The sequence below is a fragment of the Megascapheus bottae genome, chromosome 15 (assembly GCF_031878675.1).
Source record: "Megascapheus bottae isolate mThoBot1 chromosome 15, mThoBot2.hap1, whole genome shotgun sequence".
Lineage (NCBI taxonomy): Eukaryota > Metazoa > Chordata > Mammalia > Rodentia > Geomyidae > Megascapheus > Megascapheus bottae.
Genome location: NC_143523.1, coordinates 5,941,239 through 5,969,130, shown reverse-complemented (window position 1 = coordinate 5,969,130; position 27,892 = coordinate 5,941,239). Strand labels below are relative to the sequence as shown.

At 49.6% G+C, this 27,892-nt stretch overlaps 1 protein-coding gene across 3 annotated transcripts in view; it reads left to right on the top strand.

Moving 5' to 3' along the window:
• Positions 1–27,892, top strand: part of Lhpp (phospholysine phosphohistidine inorganic pyrophosphate phosphatase) — a 68,337-nt gene that overhangs the window by 5,704 nt on the left and 34,741 nt on the right. For 2 of the 3 annotated variants that reach the window (XM_090345664.1, XM_090345665.1), the window contains exons 2-6: positions 7,052–7,239; positions 10,335–10,488; positions 14,497–14,560; positions 15,830–15,922; positions 25,287–25,378. In XM_090345664.1, coding sequence (XP_090201790.1) covers positions 7,052–7,239; positions 10,335–10,488; positions 14,497–14,560; positions 15,830–15,922; positions 25,287–25,378 — 591 coding nt within the window. The remainder of the gene's footprint in view (positions 1–7,051; positions 7,240–10,334; positions 10,489–14,496; positions 14,561–15,829; positions 15,923–25,286; positions 25,379–27,892) is intronic. The other variant, XM_090345667.1, reaches the window with a different exon arrangement.

Genomic DNA, 27,892 nt, shown 5'->3' with positions numbered 1-27,892 from the left:
GCCTAAGCTGGGCTCATCCGTGATCACCCTGCTCCCTGCCTCCCAAGTAGTTGAGATTACAGCTGGAGCCACAGCACCTGGCTCCCAGCCTTTTAGTGCTTGACGCCTTGCAGGAGGGCCTGTGTCACACGAGCACTAGGTGAAATACTTCCTTGTATTTTATTTATTCTATATGTAGAAGCTAGAGGAACATTTTGCTTCCAGAAAGTGCTAAAGAGGGGCTGCTTTACCAAAAAGAATGAGAGAGAGAGAGAGGGGGGGGAGGAAGAAAAGAAGCATCTTTCTGTTGTAGAACTTTCTCCAGGTTCATATAACAAAAGAGGCCACTAGAAAAGTACCTTCACACTGACTCTGTCTGAGTTGATCTGGGCCTTTCTGTGATTGTCACAGCAGCTCAGTGGGAACACGAGGGTAAAGCCAGGCAGGAGGCTGCAGTAGCTGTTGTCAGGGCTTCCTCTCTACTGGTGTTTGGGCCACACACTGGGCCAGGCTGCCTCATTCTCTTCTCTTCCTAGCTGAACCCTAGGTGCCCTGGGTCCCTCTGAGATTTTTTTTTCACTCTCTCTGTTTCTTGCATCAGCTGACTTCCACTAGATAGAGCCTGTCTGGAGGGCTACCTGCACTGAGTTTGTCAGAGATGTGGTTGTCATGTGAACACTGTGGTCACCAGTGTCATTTACTGGGCATTTGACATGTGCCAGGTGCCTTCCATAGGTGTCTTTTGTGCCACTACTGAGCCTTTCCCTCAGGGTCTGGGCACTGTCCCTACCACTTGAGTCATACTTCCACTTCTGGCTTTTTTCTGGTTAATTGGAGATGAGAATCTCATGGATTTTCTTAACCAGACTGGCTTTGAATCTTGACCCTCAGATCTCATCCTCCTGAGGAGCTAGGATTACAGGCGTGAGCCACTGACACCCAGCTAGACATCTCTTTTGAAATATGGTCTTCCATAACAGCTCTGCCTGGTGGCTCAGACCCTGGGCTTGTCCTTGGAGAGAATCCGGTGAGAAGCTGTGGGTCTACTCCCCACTCCAGTTCCCATGCACCCCCTTCCCCACCCCACTTCTGTGCCCTTGGAATGCCTGACACTGGATAGCCTGACCTGTTCAGGTCAGGAGGAGGACTGGCTACCATCCAGTGAGTGGGAAGTGTATCTAGTAGCCTCTGCTTCAGGCCCCTGAGTTTCTCTAGACCCTAATCTTTCCCTCTATGAAGTGAGCCACATTGGTCAGACAGTCTCCAGGGCCTCTCCTGGGTACTGTGAAATGGATGCTACAGCCTTTGCATGTCTCTGTGATCTCAGCTCAGTGGCTCAGGCACAACCTGGGAACACACTGGAAAAGGGTTGTGCAGGCAGGTGAGCTGGTTCCAGCACAGGGAAGCTCCCGTGGATCAGCAGGCCCCTGGTTAGGTGCCTGTGTGAGTCAGCTCAACCTCGTTACACTGCCTGGATTGAGAGGTTCAGCTGGGTCCTGGTCCCTGGATCCCTCCTGTTCCCTCTGCGCAGACCTTGGACTCTGACCGTGCAGAGGTGTGCTGGGGCTGCCCAGTGCTGTTGCTGCACTAGGGAGGGACTGGATAGGGCCACAGCTGGCCATCTGCCTAGTGGGAAGGAGTAGGAAGCCCAGCTGTGTTTATGGCTGAGGCTAAGACCTGTGCCTTTTGCTGTTCAGGGTCCCATGGTGATTGTGGTAAAGGGTTCATGGTTTTTCTCCATGCCAGCTTTGATTATTTATCTAGCATGCAGCCAGAGAGCCAGAAGTCAGGTATGTCTGCCACCCCATTTCAAGCCTGGAACTCCGGAGGTTGGTGGTAGACATCTCAGCTACCAACAGTGTGTGTTGGACTACAGCTGGGAAGTCAACCCAGCTTAGCTCCAGCAAAGCCCCTGTGGCTGCTTCTGGTACAAGTAGCTCCTGACCCCATCTTGTTTCACTAGTACTCTACCATTTGAGCCACACCTCCAGCCCAGATTTTTGCTGGTTACCTTTGGAAGATGGAGCCTTGCAGACTTTTCTCCTTAGGCTGACTTTGAACTGCTGTCCTCCAGATCTCAGCCTGACTAGCCAGGAATAACGGTGTGAGCCCCTGGCACCTGGCTCCAAGTGTATTTTCAGTCTTCATTGCTGTTTCTCAAAGGGAACAAACCCAAGCTGTGACCAGCAGTGATGGCAGCACTCACGAGAAAGCCTGTTGTCCAAAAGCCTCTTCAAATATGGTCTTCCATAACAGCCCTGGCTCAGACCTTGGGCTTGGGCTTGGAGAGAATCGGGTGAGAAGCTGAGGGTCTACTCCCCACTTCAGTTCCGCGCCTTGCCCTTGGGATGCCTCACACTGGGCGGCCTGACCTGTTCAGGGTCAAGAGGACCAGCCCTGGGCCCTGCCACCCACACTTCCCTTCTCCGTGACCCCAAGATGCTGCTGTGCACGTCCTCTGCCCTTTCTGTGGACACAGGCTTGTATCTGCCCTGGCTCCTGTGGCAGGACCAGCAAGGTGTGAGGTGTGATGGCCACTGGAAGCCTGTGCTGGTGAGGGAGGGGGATGTGGACTTCTCCCCTCCCAGGCGGGCTCATCACACCTGGAATTGTTCAGCACCCCCCATGCTGGGTCCCGGGCATCAGATCAGATATGTTGTGGCAGGGTTCTGAACAGTACCCAGGTGATCTCTGGGTAGGAACAATGCTAGTCTTGGACCCTAGTGAGCTCTTGAGCTGCCGTTTCCTAGATTTGAGCTTCTTTGGGGACCTGGCAGCACCCCCTGAAGCCCATTGCAGACACTGGCCCCCAGGGGAGTGCCCTGGCAGCACTTTCTGTAGCTCTTCTTCCCCTCACCTCTTTTGACTGCTAGACCTCTGGCCTGATGCTCCCCTCCCACTGCGTCCTGTCCTCACAAGGTGCCTGTGTTGGTAAACCAAGGCTCTGGTCCTCAGGGTAGGGGCTGGTCATGCACTGATGCCCCTCAGACTCCGCTGGCACCTTTCCTCCTGAGATGCCTGATCCTGGGGCCTCAGGGCTGGGGTGCTGGGGAAGGCACAGTTGGCCTCCAGGAGCCCAGAGCTGGTAGAGGAGCAGAAGGAAGGAGGTCACAGTGACCCCCAGAGCCAGGCTGGTGAGGGTGGGCTCTGCCTTGCTCCAGGCAGGGGCAGGCTTTTGCATAGAGGGACACATGGGGAGGCTTCCAAGGACAGAGAAAGTCAGCTCAGTGACTCAGTGATGAAGGGACTCTGGGTCAGGAATGGTGACAAATACTAGAGCTAGGGGATGGTGAGCGACCCTATGGTAAGAAGTCTCTAGTCCCTTCCTTGCCAGCTTCTTGACTATATCCAGACTCCCTCTGGAGGAGCCCCTAGCTCTTCCACTTGCAAGTCCTTGGAAAGGCAGAGAGGACAGGCTGGTGAGCCACCCCAAGGTCACTCTGATGTCCAATAATTGTCCCAGCACTTCACTTTCCTCGGAACGGTAATGAGAGGGTTTTCATTATTTTCGGGTGAGCGCGCCTGGCAGATGCCGACAGCCAGCAGATGTGTGAAGTCCAGGGTGATTTGTAAGGGACGGGCTCATCTGATGCACGGTAATTGCACCAGGAGACGTTGTCACTCAGAGACGCGTCCTGGCCTGAGGGACGAGGTAAAGGTCAGTTCAAAGATCCAGCGGGGCTGCAGAAAGTAGGGGCCCTCCAGAAGGGTCAGCGTGCTGAGGCCACACTCACTGGCTTCAGAGGGGCTTCCTGGGCTGCTGGGCCCTACCCCAGACCCCCTTCCTGCAAGGATCCTGGGTGGCAGGGCAGGGACAACACAGCCTATCCTGAAGCATGTCGCTCTCTGTGGGCCTGCTGCAGCGCTTTTGAAACCCTTTGGGCTCAGGCTTCCCTGATGTTCTGGAATTCTTGGGTTATAGTCTGAGAGGTGACAGTTTGCTTATCCACTTGCTGTAAGAGGACACCTCTGACTTGGGCGTTCTCTCTTGAGGGGATAAGTCCTATGCCACCAGGCCCTCTGCCTCTTGGTTCTGTTTAATCTCATGAAAGGAGATGGTCAGCAGGTACTGATGGAGTGTGTGTCCCAGCTACTCCGGAGTCTGAGATCTGAGGCCTGAAGTGCGAAGCCAGCCTGGGGAAGCATAATCTGAGAGACTCTTCTCTCCAGTTAGCCAACAAAAAAGCCAGAAGGGGAGCCATGGTTGAAGTGAGAGAGCATTAACCTTGAGCAAAAAAGCCAGAGAAGAATGTGAGACTCAGAGTTCAAACTCCAGTATCAGTGTCTACATTCAGACACACACACACACACACACACACACAAGCAGCTGTCCAAGCACAATCACATATGGTCTTGGTGAGACATAAATCACCCGGTAACATGAGCCATTCAGGGTCTCACACTGGTCCCCCTTCTCACATACTGATCCCCCTGGTACATGTACCAGTGTGGCCCACGTGGCCTCTCCCCTGCTTGGGACAGCCAGCTGGGCAGACCAGACACTGAGAGGACACAGTGAGGACTCTGGGGCTTTTGCCCTCCCCTCAAGGGCCTGCATGGCTTACTTGCCATGGCCCAGGCAGGCCTCTGCCCTTGAGCCTCCATTTTCATGTCTCTTTAGTGAGGATGCTGGTTCTCCTCCCAGCCTACTTCACCAGACAGCTGGTCCTTCATGATGGCACCTGAGAGTAGGGATGTAGTAGTGAGGTAATGCCCCCCTAGTGTTGAGCAAAATGGGGGTCCTGCCTGAGGTTCCATGTACCAAGCCTGATTATCATTAGTATTATTATTCACTTAAAACATTTATTAGACAGCCAGCTGCCAATGGCTCATGCCTGTAAGCCTAGTTACTCGGGAGGCTGAGATCTGAGGATTATGTGGTTCGAAACCAGCCTCAGCAGAAAAGTCTATGAGACTCTGATCTCTAATGAACTAGTAAAAGCTGGAAGTGGAGCTGTGGCTCAAATGGTAGAGTGCTAGCCTTGAGAGGAGAAAAATAAAAACAAGCGAAAGCATAAGGCCCTGAGTTCAAGCCCTAGTGCCAGCACAAACTTTTTCTTAAAAATTCAGAGCCTGCTTGGGAGTGGCCTCTGGTGGTCTAACAGGGCATATCAAGAGGGACATGACCCATGGCACTGAGGAACCACCCGAGGAAGGGCATCTCCCCACGTTGCCCAAAGCAGAGCAGGCCCCTCCCCGCCACTCTGACCAGGGAGGTGTCTCAAGGGAGTCAGCCACTGGTGTCACCAAGTGAGTTGCGTGGCATATTCCTGCTTGCATCTGAAGGTGTGTTTGGAGTGACAGATGTGGGGCTCTTCCATCTCGCTGTCCCACCAATTGCTCACTGTTCTGAGAAGGTCACATCATCACTCATTAGCAGTAATTAGTCCCCTGGGACCCCCTGCACTTCTTCACTCAACTGCTCCATTAACTTGGGTGTGAATCACACATTCCAGGTGCCAATCAATGAAGATCTATCCGTTCCATACAAGGTGATGCTATTAGTTACAATATATTAACTGTCTAATTTAAAAATAAAAAAGCTATCTTTATGAAGGGCAATTAACCACTAAGTGTAATTGATCATTCATAAGCCTCTGATTAGGAAAGACAAATAGTAAGAAAGGGATGAATCACCTGGGCGGGGGAAGACATGGGCAGCTGCTCTGTCTGCGTTCACTCTGCTGTCCGCGAATCTTTCGATTTCTCCCTAGGTTCAACCTGGCAGTCCAGGGCCAGGAGGACCTAGAGGCCCATGGCAGCCAGTTTGGTTCTGCAAGGGCTCCAGAGGGGGTGCTGCAAGCTCCAGAGTGCTTCTGGGAAACAGCATATGGGGTCATTTAGACTCTTCCATTAGTTATTTATTCAGCCAACATTTCTTGAGGGCCTGCATGTGCCAAGCCTAAGGATGTTCTGGAGGACCAGACAGACCCCATTCTTGAACACATGGGGCATGTGGACAAGGGAGGACCATAATCAGATACATAAATTGGACACTGGAGATGCTCATTTATAGAGAAAGCAAAAGTGTGTCATGGCTGAGCACCCATAGCTATGCCTGTAATCCTAGCTAGTCAGAGGCTTTTTGAAAACAGCCTGGGCAGGAAAAGTCCATGAGACCTTTTTTTTTTTTTTTTTGCCAGTCCTGGGCTTGAGCTCAGGGCCTGAGCACTGTCCTTGGACTTTCTCAAAGTAGAGTTCTACCACTTGAGCCTCAGCACCACTTTTGGCTTTGTTCTATGTATGTGGTACTGGGGAATTGAACCCAGGTCTTTGTGCATGCTAGGCAAGCACTCTACCATTAGGCAAAATTCCCAGCCCCCATGAGACTCTTATCTCCAGTTAACTAGCAACGATCTGAAAGTGGAGGCGTGGCTCAAGCAGTGGAGTGCCAACCTTGAGCAAAAAAAAATAAGAGTCAACACGCAGCAGTGGGTGGGTACCTGGCTTATCCTTGCCTTTTGTGTTCCACTCCAACCTCCTCTTCTACTTCCAGTTCCTGTTTGCCTGCAAGGGTGGAGCCTGCACGCCTGCTTGGCGGTTGGCTGCAAGATTCTGTGGCATCTGGCACTGGGCAGGAGCTTTCTCCCCTCCATGAGAGCGCAGGGGGATCCATACAGGTGGCTAATTTTGCTAGAGCTTCTTGTTTTGTTTTGTGCTGAAGCTTGAACTCAGGGTCTTCTGCTCTTGCTTGCCTGTTTTGCTTTAAGGCCGGCACACTTCACCACCTGAGCCATACCTCCAGGCCAAGGAGGATGGCCAGTGGAGGAGAAGGGAGACTTGGTGCACGTGGAGAGACATTGTGGGCCAGACAGAGAAAGGCACAGGCTGAGACCAGGGGGGACAGGGGAGTCCAGGCGCGTTAGCCCAGTGAGGATGGATAGGAGGGGTGGGCATGGCCTAGGGTTCCCTGTGCCAGCCACACCTGCAATAGTCAAGGCCACCCCAGGGCCTTGCAGTGGCCTGGCCTGCTCTGGGACTCAGTTATCCTTGGAGAAGTGTCCGCCTCAGGTTCACTCCCAGGAGGCCACGCTCCGTGTTCTGACCGTGCTCTCTGTGTTTCCCACTCTAGACTGAAGCAGTCCCAGCTGAAGGTGAGGTTCTGTACCAACGAGTCACAGAAGTCCCGGCCGGAGCTGGTGGCGGTGCTTCGGCGACTGGGATTTGACATCTCTGAGGAGGAGGTGACTGCCCCGGCTCCGGCCACCTGCCAGATCCTGAAGGAGCGAGGCCTTCGGCCTCACCTGCTCATCCACGAGGGTAGGCTCTGCACCCTGTACCCTCTTCCCTTTCCAGGGTGGGGACTGGGGAAAGGGCTTCTACTCTCACCCGGGCCAATCTACTGGAAGGATACTTTGGTGACACCTGGCTTCTGCAAGGTAGAGATGTCATGGGGCCTCCTGCTGGGGGGCGGCGGGTAGGAGGCCAGAGGACCGAGTTCCTTCCATCCCATAGCCTGGACCAGGCACACGAGGCTGGCTGCAGATGGCCCTGGCAGGAAAACCTGATCTGGGATGAACGAAGTGGTCAGGGTGTCACTTAAATGACAGAAGAGGAAGGAGAAGGCTAGATTGAGGTCTGAGCTTGGCTTGGACTTCATTTGTGACCTCAGCCCCACTCTCCATATTGCAGAGACTGAAGGAATGAGATTTGGGTCCAGATTTCAGCTGAATGCCTAAATGCAAGCCCTCAGGGGGAAGATTTATTATTATTATTGTTATTATTATTGTTGTTATTATTATTATTATTATTACTATTAGTGTGTGTGCCGGCCCTGGTGCTTGAACTCAGGGCCTCAGCACCTGGGCTGGATGCTGTTGCTTAGCTTTTTTTACTCAAGACTGATACTCTACCACTTAAGCACAGTTCTGCTTCTGCTTTTTTGCTGACTGATTAAAGGTAAGAGTCTCATCGGCCTTCCTCAGATGTTAGCCTCCTGAGTAGCTGTGATTACAGGCATGAAGCAGGATACCTGGCCTCAGTGGGCTTCAGCTATTTGGGAGCAAAGCTGAAGGAGCGATCATATCGAGATGTTATTTAGCAGAGCTTTGGAGTTAGGACACCTCTCTGGTCTTCCATGATGCTCCCTTCCTTCCTTCTCTGCACCTGACCTTTCTGTTGCACAAGCCACTGGTTGAGGCAAGGCGGAGGAGGGCTCACAGAGGAACGGGGTGCTATCTGGAAGGTCTGAAGTGGAACTCACAGCCCTGACACCAGTCAATGGCTTACGTGCCCAGCCTTTCAACGTCTTGTTTCTCACAGTCCTTTCTTTGTAGGCTAGGATTTCTGCCAGTGATTTTAGAAAGAAATTCCCTTCCCTACTACCAGAAAAGGGTTGCTAGACCTGGAGTGGCATGGAGGACCAAACAGGCAACTAGCAGATCCTATGAGGACAGAGGGAAGGCTGAGGTCCTGCCTCTGATGATGTACTGGGTCTGTCTTTACTGATTGTTCCTGGGTCTTCATACTGTAGTAAAAAAAATGATTTTTGCCAGTATTGGGGCTTGAATTCAGGGCCTTGTGTTTGTTCGGTGAGTGCTCTACCACACTCACAGCCTTCTTTGCTTTTTAGTTCTTTTTCAGATAAGTGTTTATGTTTTTGCTCAGAGATGACCTGGACTTTAATTGTCCTACCTGCTGCTTCCTGCATAGCTGGAATTTTTCAGACTTGCTCTACCATGACTAAGTAGGCACTATGTTGCTGTGTCTGCCAATGGCGTTCTTTCTGTTGCAGGGAGGATTACTGAGAATGAATGTAGTGCAGAATGTTTAACCATTCACAGGTGGTGGGTACCTAGTTTTGGATTATCATGAGTAAGTTTGCAATAGACATTCCCGTTCAGTTCTTTGGGGCATATACCTAGAAGCAGAATTTAGCTGGGACCAAAATGGTAGGGGGTGATTAGTTTTATAAGAAACTGCCACCCCTTTTCCTGGGGACTTCAGCTGCTACTTTCCAGCACTAGGTGGTGTTGGTTCCTTCTGTTCAGGTTCTGATGGGCAGGAAGTGGCACCATAGTGTCTACATCCATTTTTTTATGTATGTGTGCTGGTACTAGGGCTTGAACTCAGGGTCTGGCTGCTGGCCCTTAGCTTTTTTCACTCAACGCTAGCATTCTACCATTTGAGCCACAGCTCTACTTTCCAGCTTTTAGGTGGTTAATTGGAAATAAGACTCTCACAGACTTACCTGCCTGGGCTGGTTTCAAACCACAATTTTTAGATCTCAGCCTCCTGAGTAGCTAGGATTACAGACATACGCCATCGGCGCCTGGCTGCTTCAGTTTTTTAATCCAGTCAATTTCTAGTACTGAGAGAAACAAGAACATGTTTCTTCTAGAAAAGATGACATAAAGGCAGCGACTCTGTTTATCCTTGCCACTTTCCCTGTGTTAACTGAGAATGGGAGAGGGCAGAGTAGGGAGCCCCCCCCCCCAGGCTGGGGAGCACTCTCCTCGGACACGTGTGTGGACTCTCCTGCGTTGTATCTGTAGCTCTTACAGTCTGAGGCCGGCCTGCTTTCTCCTGCTGCAGGAGTCTGCGCCCTCCAGCTGCAGCTCCTCCACAGGCACATTTCCAGGGTTCCTCCTAAGGCTTAGCGTTTCCTGCCTGCATTTTTGAGCTGCAGAACTGAGGGGAGTCTGGGCTAAGGCTTGTGTTGGGTGGGTGGGACAACTCAGAGTGGGTTCAGCCTTTTTCTTGTAAGTGCCTATATATGGGCACTGAGAATACCCCACTTCATGTTCACCCCCTGTGGTAGTTCCTGTTCAGGAAAAAAAAAAAAAAGAGTTCTCTGGCACCACTGGCTCATGCCTATAATCCTAGCTACTCAGGAGGGTAAGATCTGATGATCGATGTTCAAAGTCAGCCTGGACAGGAAATCCACCAGAAAACCAGAAGTGGCACTGTGGCTCTAAGTGGTAGAGTACTAGCCTTGAGCAAAATTGCTCAGGGACAACATGCAGGCCCTGAGTTCAAGCCCCATGGCTGAGGGGGAAAAGACCTACAAACACTAGTTGCTGGTTTACTCCTGCAATCCTACTTAGGAGACTGAAATCTGAGGAAGCTAGCACAGTCAGGAAAATCCATGGTATTCTTACCTCCTGTTAAGCACCAAAAAGCCACAAAGGTGTGGCTTAAATGATATGAGTATCAGCCTTTAGGGGAAAAGCTCAGTTACAGCTCTTAGGCCCTGAGTTCAAGCCTTAGTACCTGCATTAAAAGTGTAAACAAAGAGAAAGAAGAAAGGACTAGGCAGACCTGACATGCATACAGTGCCCCTGGTTGGAGCTGGAAGTCAGCTTTGTCATCCTGGATTAATCTCCCCCTCTCTTCGCCCTCCACCCCCTTTCCAGGAGTCCGCTCAGAATTTGATCACATTGACACATCCAACCCTAACTGTGTTGTGATTGCGGATGCTGGCGAAGATTTTTCTTATCAGAACATGAACAAGGCCTTCCAGGTGCTCATGGAGCTGGAAACTCCAGTGCTCATATCCCTGGGAAAAGGGTGAGTGGTTTCTGGCAGCTCTGGACACGGCTGTGGTCCCTGACTCAAACAGATGATGCAGATAGGATGTGGAGTGTACGGCGTGCTTTCTCCATCCTTCCTCCCTCCCTCCCTCTCTCCCTCCCTTCCTTCTTTCTCTATATAATTTTTTTTTTGCCAGACCTGGGGCTTGAACTTAAGGCCTAAGCACTGTCCTTGGGCTTTCTCAAGGCTAGCGCTCTACCTCTTGAGCCACAGCACCACTTCCGGCTTTTTCTAGGTATGTGGTACCAAGGGATCCTTTGCACATGCTAGGCAAGCATTCTATCTATAAAACTTTTTAGGAAGCTGGAGGAACTGGTTAGATCAAACAGACCAGAGAACTCAGAGAGGCTAGGACATCTGTGTGGATGTAGGCCTTGAAGCTCTCAGGCCAAACATTGATTGTTCAAAGTCTAAAGAAGGAGCAGTTCCCAGGCACAGGGCACAGCTCCAGATGTTGAGTACAGGTGGTGTGTCCAACGTTAGCGTCAGGCTTTGATTTATTATTTTTTTTTTTGTCGGTCATGGGACTTGAACTATGAGCCTGGGTGCTGTCCCTGAACTCTTCAGCTCAAGGCTACCACCCTACCCCTTGAGCCACAGCCCCACTTCCCATTTTCTAGTGAAACTAATGATAAGGATCTCACAGTCTTTAGTGCCTGGGCTGGCTTTGAACCACGATTCTTGGATCTCAGCTTCCTGAGTAGCTAGGATTACAGGCGTGAGCCACTGTACCCAGCTGATTTTTTTTTTCCCCTTTGGCAGTACTAGGGTTCAAATTAGGGACCTTGCCTTTACTAGGCAGGTGTCTGTCACTTCAGCCACGTGCCTATTTTTGGCTTTAGGTATTTTTCAGATGGGGTCTCACACTTCTGTCTGTGGACCACGATTCTCTTACTCACACCTCCTGCATAGCGGGGATGAGGGGCTCACCACCTGGCATAGTCTTTTTTTTTCCCTATTTATTTATTTATTCTTATTGTAATTAATAGAAAGGTTACAGTTATAGTCACCAAATAGGAGCATTACTTCACACACATTGATACCCCTTCTCATGTTTTTGTCCCTATTTCCCTCCCCTCATCTTGTTTTCCCCTTCCCTTTCCTATTTCAAATAAACAAAAAATGTATATACAATATATCTTGTGGCCCACCCACAAGATTAAGACTCCACGGATTTAAGCATCAATTCCATCCAAAAGTCACCTTCACAGCAACAACCAGAATCATATTCGATCTCCTCTTTAGTCACCACAGCCCAAATAAATGGGCATAAAATGAACCATCTGGTAAAGTTATGTGTAGTAGTGACATAGGAGTGATGTTGAGAGGGCCCTGCCACAAGCAGACAGCGGTCAATATGAGATGAGTGGAGCTCTGGCCGCTGGACTTCTGACTGGGGTTCAGGGAGGGAGGGCACGTCAAAGCCAGCAGCTTTTAGAAGAGTCACAGTTGCTGTGGGTAGCCCGAGGGCCTGGGAAGAGCTGCTGTCAGGTGCCTGGCTCTGCGGGGGCTCTGCTGGGGCTCAGAGGCCTGAGCACCCCCTGTTGTGATTTACATTTGGCATCTGTTAGAACCCAGGGTGGGAATTGGCTTTGTAATGTCTTCTGTCATGCCACCATCAGAAAATTAAGCTGTTTATGAGACAGACTGTGGAAGGTTAATGGCTCTTCTGAGAGAGGTCAAGTGGTCATTTTGCAAGGAGGCTGTGCTGGAGGGTCAGAAACAGCAGGAGAATGAAGCAGAAAATCCAAACTGGCTCCTGCTCCCACTTGCCCACTCCCCTCGTGTCCATAGGGCTCCCTTATGGAGGTCCTCACGGGACCTGGCCAAGGCTGCGGGGACTGCACGTACAGGAAGCCAAGGAGAAGTGAACCCAGCCTGCACTGCACCTTTGAAGAGTTGTCCAGATCAGTAGTCAGCTTCAGGATGGTCTTTTGTTTTCCTGGTGACTAAAAAATGGGGGAAAACTCTGGGCCCTATGAAGCCAACCCAGATTCAGTTCAAGAAGGAAATACTAACAGGTCTGATTTTGACATCGAGAGTCCATGCTGTGTTTGGACTGTAAAGATGACTGCAATGAGACAGGGTTGGAGTTGTGTAGTTTAAGTCACACAATCCAGGACTACATTAAGGTGCAAGAAAGTCCAGGTTATTTGTTTTTTTTTTTTGTGCTAGTACTAGGGCTTGAACTCATAGCTTGTGTGCTTTCCTTTAGTGTGGAGCCACAGCTCCACTTCTGGCTTTTTGCTGATTAACTGGAGATAAGACTCTCATGAACTTTTCAGCCCAGTCTGGCTTTGAACCAAAATCGTTAGATCTCAGCCTCCTGAGTAACTAGGATTACAGATGTGAGCCACTGGTGCCCAGAGAAAGTCCTGTGGTTTTAAAGGAAGCCAGCAGAGTCATGCCCCTGTCTCCTCAAGGACTTTACCAGGGAGAGAAGCTTATGCCAGACCCCTGTGCCTCCAGCCAGTGCCAGATGAGCCGAGGGAGCCAGAGGTTCCCTGAATCCTCAGCTCCCAGCAGCTGCACCTGTTACAGCTGCTGGCGTGGGTTTGGTGGTTTCCTCTCGCTTTGGCTTGAACATCTCCCTCGCTGGTGCCCTCTGTCCACAGCATACCCACCTTACTAGGCTCTTTCTTTAGGCCCCTCCTGGTTCTGTGGTGCCTTCCTCTGGCTCCCCTAGCCCCCATCTTCTTACCCCATGAACAAGGAATGGAGGGGATGAGCATGGGGCCTGAGAGGGCTCACTGTGGCCCTAGCCGAGCGTCCCGGGGGATCCCAAGGTACCCCCAGGCCTGCTCCCTCCTCTTACGGAGGCAGTCTCCTCCTCCCTCAGGGCTCAGCTCTAATGTCCTCTGAAGGACACCTCAATGTCTGCCAGTCCCCTGAATGTCCACTGGGATTATAGACATGAGCCACCAGTGCTTGGCTCAGAAAAGACCCCCTTTCTACCTTTTTTTTTTTTTCCTGAGATAAGCTATGTAGTTTAGGTTAGTCTCAAACTCAAGATCCTCCTGCCTCAGCTCCTAAGTAATGAAGCCATATAAAATGCAAGATGGATGTCTAAATTCTGGACTTACAAAGAGAAACGAGACACCTCTATAGGCCTCCATTTGGGGTCACTGGAGAAGAGATGCTTAAGGCTGGGTGGGGCACATGCACTCTAGGTCCCTCAGCTCCCAGACTGACGAGTGACAGGCAGGGGTCCGTGCCCCTGCCTGGGCAGCCACAGCCACTGTTAGGAAGTGAAGCAAGGTTCTGGATCTGCAGTTGCCTGCCTTCTCTGGGCTCTGGATGTGGACTTAGGGAAGGTCCCTAACTCTGCCAGACCTGGAGAGAAGGGACCCTAATGTGGTAGGTGGTGACCCTGTGGTAGCTCTGAACCCTTATTCCCCTTGGTTTTCAGAGTCCTGTCTTCAGGAGCAGTGGCTGATTCATTTCTCCTCTCTTTCACCCAAATGGCTTTGCTCAGAGCCCCAGGCCTGGTCTGCCATGTGACAGGGACAGAAGGTACCTTGAGGCCCAGGTCTGATGTGGGACAGAGGCAGCTGGGCCTGGGCCATTTCCTCCAGAAAGCAGGATGGTCGAGTCTGCTCATGGAAGCCTCTGGTGCCCTGAGGCCAGGCCTCACCTGACCTCAGCCTGGTGCTGCGGAATAAATGGGGTTTTCTTCTTCAGGTGGCAGGTTTTCTTCTTCAGGGGTTAATTCTTAGCAAATGAGGGTTCACCATAGTCTCTGGAGACCTACTATCCCGTCTCAGAGCACAGGGCACTTGTCCTTCTGTGTGTTAGCGGCAGGTCTATCTGTCCCCTGGGGACCCAGATTAAGCATGGCATCAGTGTCCCCAGAATGCTTGAGGGTCACTGTGACTGACCCATGGCATCCTGGGCTACTGGCCCTGGGCTCTGCTGACGCCTCTGTGGGTCCATGCCGACCTGCCACTGGGCCTCTGCTTACCTCCTCCTTCTGGTCTCTCGCAGGCGCTACTACAAGGAGGGTTCCGGGCTCATGCTGGATGTCGGAGCCTACATGAAGGCGCTCGAGGTACTTGTCTGGGTTCTGTGCCACACCCTCTCCAGGGCTGCCCCAGGAAGATGCTCCAAGTCTTTCTGGAGGAGACAGTGGGCTCAGTGCACAAGTGGCTTTCCCGTGTCAATGAAGTTCTTCCCACAGGGGCTTCCAGCCAGGCAGTCTGTCTCATGTCGCCATGCTGCCTTCCCTTCCTCTCCCTGCATGCTCTCTGCTGCCTCCTGCCCTTTTGCCTCCTCCTAAGATGACCCTGGTCATCTGCAGCAGGTTGGACTGGACTACCTCAGATTCCTCGCAGGCTTCCTTCCAGCTCACGAGCCAGGCCCCAGAGTCTGCTCTGACCCGTCCCATCAGCTGTCCCCTCGCCGGCTGAGATGTCAGTCACCTGTGCTCATGGGGGAAGGACAGCCAGTGGGCAGCCCGAGCCCTGTCCTCTCAGGAGGGACTGTGACAGAGCTGGAGGTGGACCAGGAAAACAAGTCAGGCGGGGACAAGAGAAGGAATCAGCTGGTACTCATGGCTCGCATCTGTAATCCTCAGGAGACTGAGATCTGAGAAGCAGGGTTCAAAGCCAGCCTGGGCAATAGAGTCCATGAGACTCTTACCCCAGTCCAACTGACCACAAAAGAGGCCAGAAGTGAAGCTCTAGCTCAAGTGGTAAAGCACTAGCCTTGAGCCAAAAAAGTTCAGGGACTACACCCAGGCCCTGAGTTGAAGCCCCAGGACTAGCACAGAGAGAGAGAGAGGGGCAGAGAGACAGAGAGACAGAGACAGAGAGACAGAGACAGAGACAGAGACAGAGAGAGAGAGACAGAGAGAGAGAGACAGAGAGAGAGAGACAGAGAGAGAGACAGAGAGACAGAGAGAGAGACAGAGAGACAGAGACAGAGGCAGAGAGACAGAGAGAGAGACAGAGAGACAGAGACAGAGGCAGAGAGACAGAGACAGAGAGACAGAGAGAGAGAGATAGAGACAGAGAGACAGAGAGACAGAGAGAGAGACAGAGAGACAGAGACAGGCAGAGAGACAGAGACAGACAGAGAGAGAGAGATAGAGACAGAAAGAGCGAGACAGAGAGAGGGAGAGAGACAGAGAGACAGAGAGAGAGACAGAGAGAGAGAGACAGAGAGAGAGAGGGAGATAGAGAGAGAGTCAGAGTCCCAAGCCGCCTGAGTGGATTCACAGTGCCCTTGAGATGAGCTCTGCTCGCCTCCTCCCTTGGCCCTCGGGGACACACTGGGACACGTTCTCAGCCTCACACGCGTGCTGTCCTGTCTTCCCCAGTATGCCTGTGGTGTGGAAGCCGAGGTGGTGGGGAAGCCATCCCCTGAGTTCTTCAACTCTGCCCTGCAAGCAATGGGTGTGGAAGCTCACCAGGTAAGAAGACAAAGCCTCGCCTCCTCTTGTGATCACGCTCAAACCCACGCGGTGTATCGTTATTCACCCGCCCCCCTCACCCTCCCTGTCCATGCTGCCCCGGCCTGCATCCTCTCCCAGAGAGCCTCTCTTCTACTGTCTTCTACCTTTCTATCTTTCACTTGTCTTTTGGTTTTTTTTCAATCTCTAGTCTACATATAAGAGAAAACGTGCTGGTTGTCTTTCTGAATCTGGCTCATTTCACTTAACATAATGCTCTCTAGTTCCATTCATTTCTTGAACATGACATAATATTATTCCTCTTATGGCTGAATAATACTCCATTGTATATACACCCCACAGTTTCTTTATCCATTCAGCTGCTGATTTCCTAGCAGCTCATCATGTGTAGTGCTACAGTAAATATGGGTGTGCAGGTGTCTCTGTTGTGTGCTGACTAGATTTTCTCAGATATAAGCTACTTTCTCTTAAGCCAGCCCAGGCAAAAAGTATACAGAACCCCCTTTCTTGCCCAGTAGTGGGGGGTGGGGATGCATGCTGTTTGAGAGGCTGAGCTAGAGAAGATCACAGTTGCAGGGCAGCTCAGGAAGAATTGTCCCTAAGACGTGATGGAAGATGCTGGGCGAGGCAGCACACACCTGTATCCCAGCTACAATGGGAACGGAAAAACAGTAGGATCACAGTCCAGATGTGCACACAGGCAGGACACAAGACCATCACAAAGGCAGGCAGTGTGAAAAAGGCGCTAGAAGTGTGGCTCAGTGGAAGAGCACTTATCTAGCATGGGCTGAGGCTCCGGGTTCACATCTAATACTGCAAACAAAAGAAAACAACAGCATTGTTTTTGTTTTGAGATAGAGTGTCATTACATGAATACACGATGGTTCTCCTACCTTTGACTCTGCCACCTTGCCTGGTCCCTGTCATAATTTAAAATCAGTCTCAGGCCTTGTCTCCTTTCATATTGTAACACGCTCTTGAAAACAGTTTTCTTAATGCGGGTGCCAGTACAAGGGCTTGAACTCATGTCCTGGGCGCTGTCCCTTAGCTGTTTTGTTCAAGGTTGGTGCTCTGCCACTTGAGCTGCACCTCCATTTCTGGCTTTTTGGTGGTTAACTGAAGATAAGAGTCTCATGGAACTCTCTTGCCTGATCTGGCCTCAAATTTCGATCCTCTTGATCTCTGCTTCCGAATAACTGGGATTATATCACCAACCACTGTACCCAACTGAAACATGATTTTCCTCCTCATTGTTCTGTTGCTAATAACTTAGGTGGTGCTTATTTGACCCCTTAATTGTGATTGCATAGTGTTCCCCAGATGGATTCTCACTATGTTTCTTGCCATTTCCCTACTGTTGGATACTAGGACACTTGCAGATTCCTGCTTGTACACGCAACACCTTTGCGTGCCGCCCTCCCGTCCCTGCTCTGTTGGCATGGTCATATGTGCCTTGTTCATTTCAACTCCACAGGCTTTGTCAGTCTGCCTGCCTGAGTGGGACAGTGCTCATTTCCTGTCCTCCTTGCTTGTTGGAAAGTGACGCTCCTTGCATTTGGCTGTGTTGCCCCCACTCCTTGTGAATGAACATACTTGTCCATGGTGGAAATGTTCAACCACTTCCAAGTTTCTCAGGGAGCTGGTGGTCTGATGCCAGGTGGGGCATCCTTGGGGCTACAGGTCAGAGATGAGGGACTTCCATCCCCAGCCAGCCCTGCAAGGAATGAATCACTGCCAGCAGTGTTGGGCTCATAGGATGTGAGACCTTTGCCTGCCATGGCATCACAACGCTGGGTTGTGTTCTCTCCCATTCCTAGGGTGGGAGCGGGGAGACCCAGCATTCAGGTGGTATCCAAGGAAGATCCGTGGATCTGCCCTGACCCCACACCAGGACCCCTTCCGGGGGTTCACGGGAGCTCTGCACAACCCTCCAGATTCCGGGTTCTGTGCAAACACAACTGCTTGGCTCTGCGATTCCCCAGAAAGCAGTGAGGTCCGGGCCTGCCGGGTGGAGTGTTTTATTTCCCACGGCACTGCACCTCCTGACCTCCATCTTCTTGCCAATGATTTTTAAATCCTAAATGATTTTGCGATAATTGCTCCTCCTGGTGTGCTTATTGCCCTTCACCGATAGTAAATCTGTCAACTCCCCAGGGTCCCAGGTTCAGTATGTGGAGGCCACGGGCCAGCACTGACAGGCATCACTGCCCAGGGCAGCTGCGCGCCCACCGGCCTCGGCGCCCTGCTTCCCGCACAGCAGCGGGCGTCCTGGCCTCGGCTCTCTGCCTCCCCACACCTGCCTGGCGCTCTGCCCTGATGCAGAAACTGCTTTATCGTACTGAACCCCAAAGCCTCTCCTTGAATGGCAGTTTCTTCCTCCGGGGGCCAGGTGAAGGACCAGTCCATTTCCCAGGAGCCCCTGACAGTTCTGGGGTATGAACTCAAGTGCCCCTCTCTATTTTTTGCTCAAGGCTACTTTTCTGCCACTTGAGCCACAAGTCCACTTCAGAGATTTTGCCTGCCAAATGGGGATAAGCGTTTCATGGACATTCCTGCTCAGGCTGGCTTTGAACCCGGATCCTTAGATTTTCCAAGTAGGTAGGATACAGGCATGAGCTACTAGTGCCGGGCTTATTTTAATATTTGATTATTTAAAAAAAATAAATGTTTTTAAAGAATATTTTAGCTATCTGGCTTGTTTTAATTTTCATTATTTGTATAAATATATTAACTGGGCACCGGTGGCTCACGTGTCTAAGATCTGAGGATGGTGGTTCAAAGCCAGCCCAGGCAGAAAAGTCCCTAGGAGACTCTTTTTTTTTTTTTTTTTCCTAGGAGACTCTTATCTCCAGTTAGCCACTGAAAATCCAGAAGTGGCGCTAGAGTTCAAAGTAGTAAAGTGCTAGCCTTGAGCAAAAGAGCTCAGGGACAGCACCAGTCCCTGAGTTCAAGCCTTACAACCAACAAAAATGAATCCGTCAATCATTTTTCTTTCTTTTAGAATGCTTAGCTCTCTAGTCTGTGTCCCAAGCTAGATGTTTAGCTTCACACAATTTTGTTTGGCCTCCACTCCAGTTACACCCATTTTGCAGATTGAAGTGGAGCTTACCCGCCATCAGCAGAGCTGGGATTCCAGCCTGGCCTATGTAAAACTTGAGCTCTGTCCATCTGTCCTGCCTTCCCTTCTGTTCTCCCCTCCCTGGCAGGGGGACAGGCACAGGCAGAGGTGGGCCTGTGGCAGCCCAACTCTCTGGGCTCCACGCATCACGGTCTGCTCTTGATTTGGCTATGTATTTGTTCACCCTTGACCCCGCCTAGCATCCGACTCCAGCATGGCCTGGTAGAGTAGCAAGAGACTCAGCCTGATCCCCCCGCCCCCACAACATCCCCACTGCCTGGCCTCTGCCCACGGGAGTTCCTGGCTGACCTTGAAAGAGCTACATGTTTCATCTCTGAGCCGCCTTCCACTAGCAAAATCTTCTAGAAATGTTTCAGAGTATTTACACAGACTCTCCTGTGTGGGAATGAGAGAACTTCATTGATTTTTCTTTTTCTTTAAAACTAGTTCTATTTTTCGGGTGCTGTCAGCTCATGTCTGTAATCTTAGCTACTCAGGGGTCTGAGATCTGAGGACTGCAATTTGAAGCCAGCCTGGGCAGGAGAGTCTGTGAGACTTATTTCCACTAAACTACCAAAAAAAAAGTATATGTATATATATGTATATATATATCCAGAAGTGAAGCTATGGCTCAAGTGGTTAAAGGTTGAGCACTAGCCTTGAACAAAAAGAAGCTCAGAGGGGCCGGGAGTTTGGCCTAGTGGTAGAGTGCTTGTCTAGCATGCACAAAGACCCAGGTTCTATTCCTCAGTACCACATACATTGAAAAAAGCTAGAAGTGGTGCTGAGGCTCAAGTGGTAGAGTGCTAGCCTTGAGAAAGTCCAAGGACAGTGCTCAGGCCCTGAGCTCAAGCCCAGGACTGGCAAAAAAAAAAAAAAAAAAAAGCTCAGAGACTGCACTCAGGCCTTGAATCACGCTGTGATCTCCGCCTTGAGGAGGCCTAAGGAGGAGGGTTACAGTCGAAGGCCAGCCTGGGTGAAGAACAGGCAACTCTATCCAAATAATAATTAAAGCAAAAATGCCAGGGCCAGAAGCAAACAGGAAAACCACAGCAAACACAAAGGCCAGGCACAGAGCAGCCTTCTTCTAACCTGGCTCTAACAATCCACTCTCTTCCATGAGGAGCCGTGAGCCCGACCTCCCCTACAGCACTTCCTCAAAGCCCCACCACCCCGTGGACCCAGCGTCCCACATGGGCCCCCTGGGAACAGCTGCCCTCCTGGTGCATCCCCAAGTGGCCTTGTCTCAATGCAGGTGAGGGACAGCTGCGGTGTCCCTTCTCTAGTGAGGACCACAGTCCCACTGGCTCGGGTGGCTCTTGTGACCTCCTGTAGCCTTTCTTTTTATATCAGTTATTGGGGCTTGAACTCTCACTTGGCTTTGGTCATCCCTCAAGGTGGCTCACTACTACCTGAGCCACAGCTCTACTTCCAGCTTTGATGAGTTGGAGATAAGATTCTCGCTGATTTTTCTGCGTTATCCTCAGGTCTCAGTCTCCTGAGGAGCTCAGCTACTCAGTAGTAGCTTGAGTAGTTGTAGCATTCTGTAGTCTTAATTGCCTCCCTAGAGGCTCTGCCTTCGAACACAGTGATACTGGGATTGAGGCTTGTTCTAAACCAGAGGCTGCATTTGAAGTTTCTTCTGTGTGTGTGTGTGTGTGTGCACATGCGTGTGCGTGTGTGCCTGCCATTTTTTAATTGTATTTTATTGTCAGGGTAGCGTATAGGGGTTACAGTCACATTTATCAGGTAGTGGGTACATTACTTCTTGAACATTGAAACGCCTTCTCATGTTTTTCTCCCACTTTCCCTCCCCCCTCCTCCCAATCACCTTGTTTTTTCTCTTCCCTATTTCAAATAAACAAATAAACGTATATACAATATACCAGGTAACAAAGTTAGAGTAACAACATGAGATAAACCATAGGGGGAAAAGAAGAGAAAAGAAATAACTTCACATAGTACATTAAGAACAACAATCACAGAGATAAACCTCTTGTTTTCCTATCCTAGAGTTCATTTTGCTTAGCCTCTTCCTATATGACCATATGCACATAGCTTTTGAGCTATTGTGATCCTCTGCTAGGAGAATCCTAGATGTGTACTTATTATTACAAATGAGGGAAACCATGGGTTCCTTTGGGTCTGGCTTACTTAATATGATTTTTTTCAAGTCTTTCCATTTACTTAAAAATGGGGCAATATCATTCTTTCTAATGGCAGCATAGAATTCTATTGTGTATAAATACCATATCTTCTTGATCCATTCATCTACTGAGGGGCATCTGGGTTGGTTCCATATCTTATCTATGGTAAATAATGCTGCAATGAACATCATTGTACTAGTAGCTTTAGTTTGCCCTTGTTTCTGAACATTTGTACAAATGCCCAGGAGCAGAATTGCTGGGTTATAGGGGAGCTCTATGTTTTGAAGAATCACCATAATGCTTTCCAGAGTGGTTGAACAAGTTTACACTCCCATCAACAATGTAGTAGCGTTCGCTTTTGGCCACATCCCCACCAGCATCTGTTGTTATTAGATTTCTTGATAATGGCCATTCTAGCTGGGATAAGGTGAAATCTCAAAGTTGTTTTGATTTGCATTTCTTTTATGGCCAGAGATACCAAGCATTTCTTCATGTGTCTATAGGCCTTTTTTTTTTTTATTTCCTCTTTGGAGAAGTCTCTCTTTGTCTTTAGCCCACCTTTTAATGGAATGGATGTTTCTTTGAAAATTTGTTTTTGAGAGGTTCAATTTTTTTTTAGCTGTAGATATATTTTAGATATGAGGGCCTTGTCTGTTGTATGGCTTGTGAAGATCTCCTCCTACTCTGTGGGCTTTCTGCTTAACTTGCTAGCTATGTCCTTTGCCATACAGAAGCTCTACAGTTTAATGCAGTCCCATTTGTCCGAACTTTCTTTAATTTCTTGTGTTTCTGGGTCTTTATTAAGAAAGTTTTGACCTGTGCCAAGGAGGCCTAGTGTATCTCCTATTCCTTCCTATAAAGTTTTCAGGGTATCTGCTTTTACCTCAGGGTCTTTGATCCATTTGGAATTAATACTGGTGCAGGGTGACATAGAAGGATCCAATTTTAGTTTTCTACTAATTTAAATTTTCTACTAAAATTGGTGCTTAACTAATTCTGCCAACACCATTTGTTGATTTCTGCCTCACTCTTCTCATTGTTGGCAAATAAAGCCACTGATTTTTTTTCGTTTATTAAATTATATTTTAGGGCCGGAAGTTTGGCCTAGTGGTTAAAGTGCTTGCCTAGCATGCATGAAGACCCGGGTTTGATTCCTCACTACCACATACATAGAAAAAAAAAGCCGGAAGTGGTGCTGAGGCTCAAATGGTAGAGCTCTAGCCTTGAGAAAGTCCAAGGATAGGGCTCAGGCCCTGAGCTCAAGCCCAGGACTGGCAAAATAAATAAATAAATAAATTATATTTTATTGTTGGGGTGATATATAGAAAGGTTACGGTTACATTTATCAGGTAGTTGGTATATTACTTATTGAACACTGATACCCTTTCCATTGCCAATTTATTCAGTTATTATTCTTCCAGCCTATATTTTTGGCTCCTTTATCAAAGATTTAGGTGGCCATAGGTCTGTGGGTTGATTTCTGGGTCTTTAGTTCTATTCCATTGGTCCTCAGGACTGTTCTTGTGCCAGACCTAAGCTGTTTTTATTACTATACCTCTATAATAGAGTCTGAAGTTTGGTATTGATAATCCTCTAGTGCTAAGGAATTGTTTTTACTATATGAGGTCATTTATTATTCCATATGAATTTTTGTATTGCTTCCTCCATTTCATTGAAAAATGATGCTAGGATACTGATGGGTATTGCATTGAATTTGTAGATAGCCCTTGGCAGGATTGCCATTTTTACAATGTCAGTTCTTCCAATCTAGGAGCATGGCAGGTTTTTCCACTTCTTAGTTCTGCTTCAATTTCTTTTTTCAGGTTTTTAAAGTTTTCACCATAAAGGTCCTTTACTTCCTTAGTTAATTCCTAAGTATTTTTTGAGGCTATTGCAAAAGAAGTTACTTTCCTGATTTCGGCCTCACTCTTTTCATTTTGGAATACAGGAAAGCCACTGTTTTTTTTTTTTTTTTCATTTTTTTTTTTTGCCAGTCCTGGGCTTGAGCTCAGGGCCTGAGCACTGTCCTTGGACTTTCTCAAGGCTAGAGCTCTACCACTTGAGCCTTAGCACCACTTCCGGCTTTTTTCTATGTATGTGGTACCGAGGAATTGAACCTGGGTCTTCATGCATGCTAGGCAAGCACTTTAACCACTAGGCCAAACTCCCGGCCCCTTTTTTTTTATTTTTTAAACTATATTTTATTGTTGGGGTGATATATAGAAAGGTTACGGTTACATTTATCAGGTAATGGGTACATTACTTATTGAACATTGGTACCCCTTCCATTGCTAGTTTATTCAGTTATTTTTTAATTTTTTATATAAAGAATTTATTAACATTGATTTTTACATCATATTTCAAGTGACATATTTAACAAACAAGTATTCAAGAAGGGAATCTCTATGTACAATCACTGGCTCTTAGATTTTAGAACATAATTAAAATTAGGCTGAGAGTTTGTCATAGATACATATTAATCTATGTAATAAAACATTATGACTATAGAGTCATAAATTTTTATGTCTATGTAGTTGTGTTTATATTTCCAATATCATGTCCATAGCATTGGGTACACAAATATTGAGTCATTGCTTTTGTACTGTTTGGATCTAATAGCCTGATATTAAGGATACCATGCACCTTTTGTTCCTTTGGTCTTGACTTGTCTCACTCAACATGATTCGTTCTAGATTCATCCACTTCCCTGCAAATGCCATTATTTTATCTTGTCTGTTGGCTATGTAGAATTCCATTGTGTATATATACCACATTTTCTGTATCCATTTATCTACAGTAGGGCATCTAGATTGTTTCCATCACCTGGCTATTGTGAATAGTGCAGAGATGAACATAGCTGAGCAGGTGTTCTTATCATATCCTGGGTTATAATGTTCAGGATAGATGCCCAGGAGTGGTATGGCGGGATCATAGGGAAGGTCTATTTTCAGTTCTTTAAGAAACTTCCACACTGCTTTCCAGAGTGGCTGAACTTGTTTACAATCCCACCAGCAGTGCAGTAGGGTTCCTTTTTCTTCACAACCCTGCCAGCATCTGTCATTGTCTGAGTTCAGAATCTTGGCCATTCTAACTAGTGTAAGGTGGTATCTTAGGGTTGTTTTTATTTGCATTTCCTTTATGACCATGGATGATGAACATTTTCTCATATGAAAGCCACTGATTTTTGAGGGTTAATTTTATACCCTGCTACTTTGCCAAAGTTTTGAATCATCTGGAATAACTTCTGAATGGAGTCTATAGGGTTCTTCAAATACAGAGTCATGTCATATGCAAAGAAAGTTTCATTTCCTCTTTCCCTATTTGGATCCCCTTCATGTTTGCTTCTTGCCTTATGTGCATGCCATTTTTTGTTGTTATATTTTTTATTTGATAGGTAATACTTTTTTTTTTTTTTTTGGTCAATGATGGGGATTGAACTTGGGGCCTGGAAGTTGTTCCTGAGTTTTTGTGGTTAAGGTTATCTACCACTTTGAGCCACAGCTCCACTTCTCTTTTGTTTTGGTCTGTCTTGTGGTTGAGTGGAGATAAGAGACTCACAGACTTTCCTGCTGGGGCTAGCTTTGAACTAAGATCCTCAGTCCTTAGCCTCCTGAGTAGTTAGGATTATAGGCATGAGCCACCAGAACCCAGCAATTGGCAATACTTTTACTAGTGAAAGCAAAATCTTTCAAGCCGCAGGCTAGAAAGATTTGCCGGGGATTTATTGAATTCCCAGCACGCTGGGGGCTGGCTAGGTGGGCACAGATCTTAGAGGCCCTGGAGAACACAGCGGCACCCCGCAGAGGCTGAGCGACAGCGCCCTGCACATCCTTGGGCACCAGATCACTTTGACATTTGCTGATTGACTTCAAATTGCACAGATATTTGCCATTCGGAGCCACAGCCCGTGGGGGCGGTGGGAGATACATTCAAGGTGGGCTGACTTTAATCAATACCGTGACAACATTATCTTGTTTCATTTGTACAATGGTGGTTTTAAACATCAAATCAAGCTGCTTATGATGTCAGGAAAGATGAAGGAGCACAGGAACAAAGTCCTCCTGCCTTCTCCCCTGAGTGGGTGTCACTCCCGCCGCAGGCCGTCATGATCGGGGACGACATTGTGGGTGACGTTGGTGGCGCGCAGCGGTGCGGGATCCGAGCTCTGCAGGTGCGGACGGGGAAGTTCAGGTCAGTGCCACCCACCTCCCTTTCCTGTCCTCCCCTTCCGCTCTGTGCTCTGAATCACAGGGGGCTTTACAGGGCTTTCCTTTGCGCATGGATGAGCACTGTGTGTGCACACACTGCCAGTCCGTGACCCCCAGGACGGCTGGCTGAGCCTTGCACACACGCCTGTCCGTGACCCCCGTGACGGGCTGGCTGAGCCTTGCACACATGCCTGTCTGTGACCCCCGTGACATGCTGGCCGAGTCTTGCACACACGCCTGTCCGTGACCCCCGTGACATGCTGGCTGAGCCTTGCACACACGCCTGTCTGTAACCCCCGTGACGGGCTGGCTGAGTCTTGCACACACGCCTGTCTGTGAACCCCCGTGACGGCTGGCTGAGCCTTGCACACACGCCTGTCTGTGAACCCCCATGACGGGCTGGCTGAGTCTTGCACACACGCCTGTCTGTAAACCCCCGTGACGGGCTGGCTGAGCCTTGCACACACACCTGTCTGTGAACCCCCGTGACGTGCTGACTGAGCCTTGCACACACGCCTGTCTGTGACCCCCGTGACGGGCTGGCTGAGCCTTGCGGGGAGATCACTGGGCTCACACTAGATGACCAGTGGTAAGGCAGAGTGACTGTGGCACTCTATACTTGAACTGCGTTTCCACTTCTGGTTTAAAACACTGTTTAGGGCTGGGAATGCAGCTTAGTGGTACAGTGCTTGCCTACCATGCCTGAAGCCCTGAGTTTGATTCCTCAGTATCACATACATAGAAAAAGCCAGAGGTGAGCTGGGCACGGTGGCTCACACCTGTAATCCTAGCTACTCAGGAGGCTGAGATCTGAGGATCATGGTTCAAAGCCAGCCCAGGCACTAAAGTCCATAAGACTCTTATATCCAATTAACCATTAGAAACTGGAGGTGGGGCTGTGGTTCAAGGGTTAGGGCAGTAGCCTTGAGCTGAAGAGCTCATGGACAGCGCCCAGGCTCAGAGTTCAAGCCCCACAACCAGCAAAAAAAAAAAAAAAAGCCAGAAGTGGCACTGTGGCTCAAGTGACTTAGTACTAACCTTGAGCAAAAAGCAGATCAGGACTGGCAAAAACGAAACAAAACAAAAAACAACCCCACTATTTAAGTAGAGATAAGAGACTCTGGAATTTGTCCGCCTTGTTGGTTTTGAGTCGCAGTCTTCAGATCTGAGCCTCTGGGGAGCTAGGATGGCAGGCATGAGCCTTAACACCTGGCTAGACTGCCTGCTGCCTTCTGAGCAGGCTCTGGGTCTGGAAGCAGGCACCAGTAGGTATGAGCTGTGGCAGTAAAGGCTCTGTTCCTGTGCTGCCCACCAGAGGCTGGTAGGCCGCGCTTGTCCCATCCCTCGGGGGTGTCAGAGCCCCCACTGAGGCAGAGGGCATTGTGGATGTCCTCAGCACCCAGTCCACTCTTTGTGCTTTTGCCGCTGCTGTCTCTTGCCCATGAGGAGCACAGAACTTAGGAAGGGCAGGTGATAGTCAGGCCTGTTCTGTGGCGGGACCTTCCCACCCTGGGAAACGCATGCATTCTCTTGCTGGGTCCACCAGCGTCCTAGCAGGCCACGCTGCCCCTGGCTGGGTGCTGGCACTTGTGAGCATGTGGAGGTGCCCAGTAGTGACCAGACTCCTTCACAGTGCTCATAGGTACCAGAGTGTGGTCCTGCTTATTCCAGAAAGACTCGGTTGTGGCCATGCATGGAAAGTATATTGCTGGCGATGCTGGAGAGATGTGGTGCCATGGGTACTCTTAAGTATCAGGTTTGGGGAAGGGCAGACTCATGTCCAGGGGAGACCTGACTAGCTCCGAGGTCTCTCGTGGGAGAGGGATGGTGCATTAACACAAGGTGAGTAAGGCAAACAGTAATCCTGGGAAGTCCCCGCCCCACTCCCTCCTCGGCCCTCCCACCCTGCCTGGAGCACACACCTCCCTTCTCTCTTCCCTCAAGGGATCTCCTGGCTCCAGTGCTTATGTATGGCCAAGAGAGTGAGGGTGACCCCATGCACAAATCTCCCAGGCCAGCTGGGCCTGGTGTGGTCTGCCCGTTGCTCTGATAGAAAACCTGCATGGTTTTACAAGAGCGCGAAGCATGCTCCCACTGCTGAAGGCCCGGGGAGCTGTAGTGTCGAGCTCTGATGCGCCTTGCAGCTACGTCCAGTCGCATAGGCAGAAAGGGGAAAGACTCCCTACCCCTAGCCTTCCGTAACAGTGTGAATCCTCGTTGTCCCACTGGGGACTGAGTTCCAAGGCCTGGGGGCGGGGGTTGTCACACTGAGACCAAAGTAGGCCTTGAGCCCCGCTGGCCTGCCTCTCCTATAGTTATAAAGCCTGCCTGTGGCTCTCAGCACAGGGCTCCTCACTGAGCAGCAGGACTGGGGCGGCTGCTGTGGTGCTGGAACCTGGCTGGGCAAGCTCCGTGTGCACTGCCCCCTGCTGGCCCATTAGTGATGCCGCCTCCTTTGAAAACAGGGATGAGGGGACTCACTGGAAGGTGACACTGA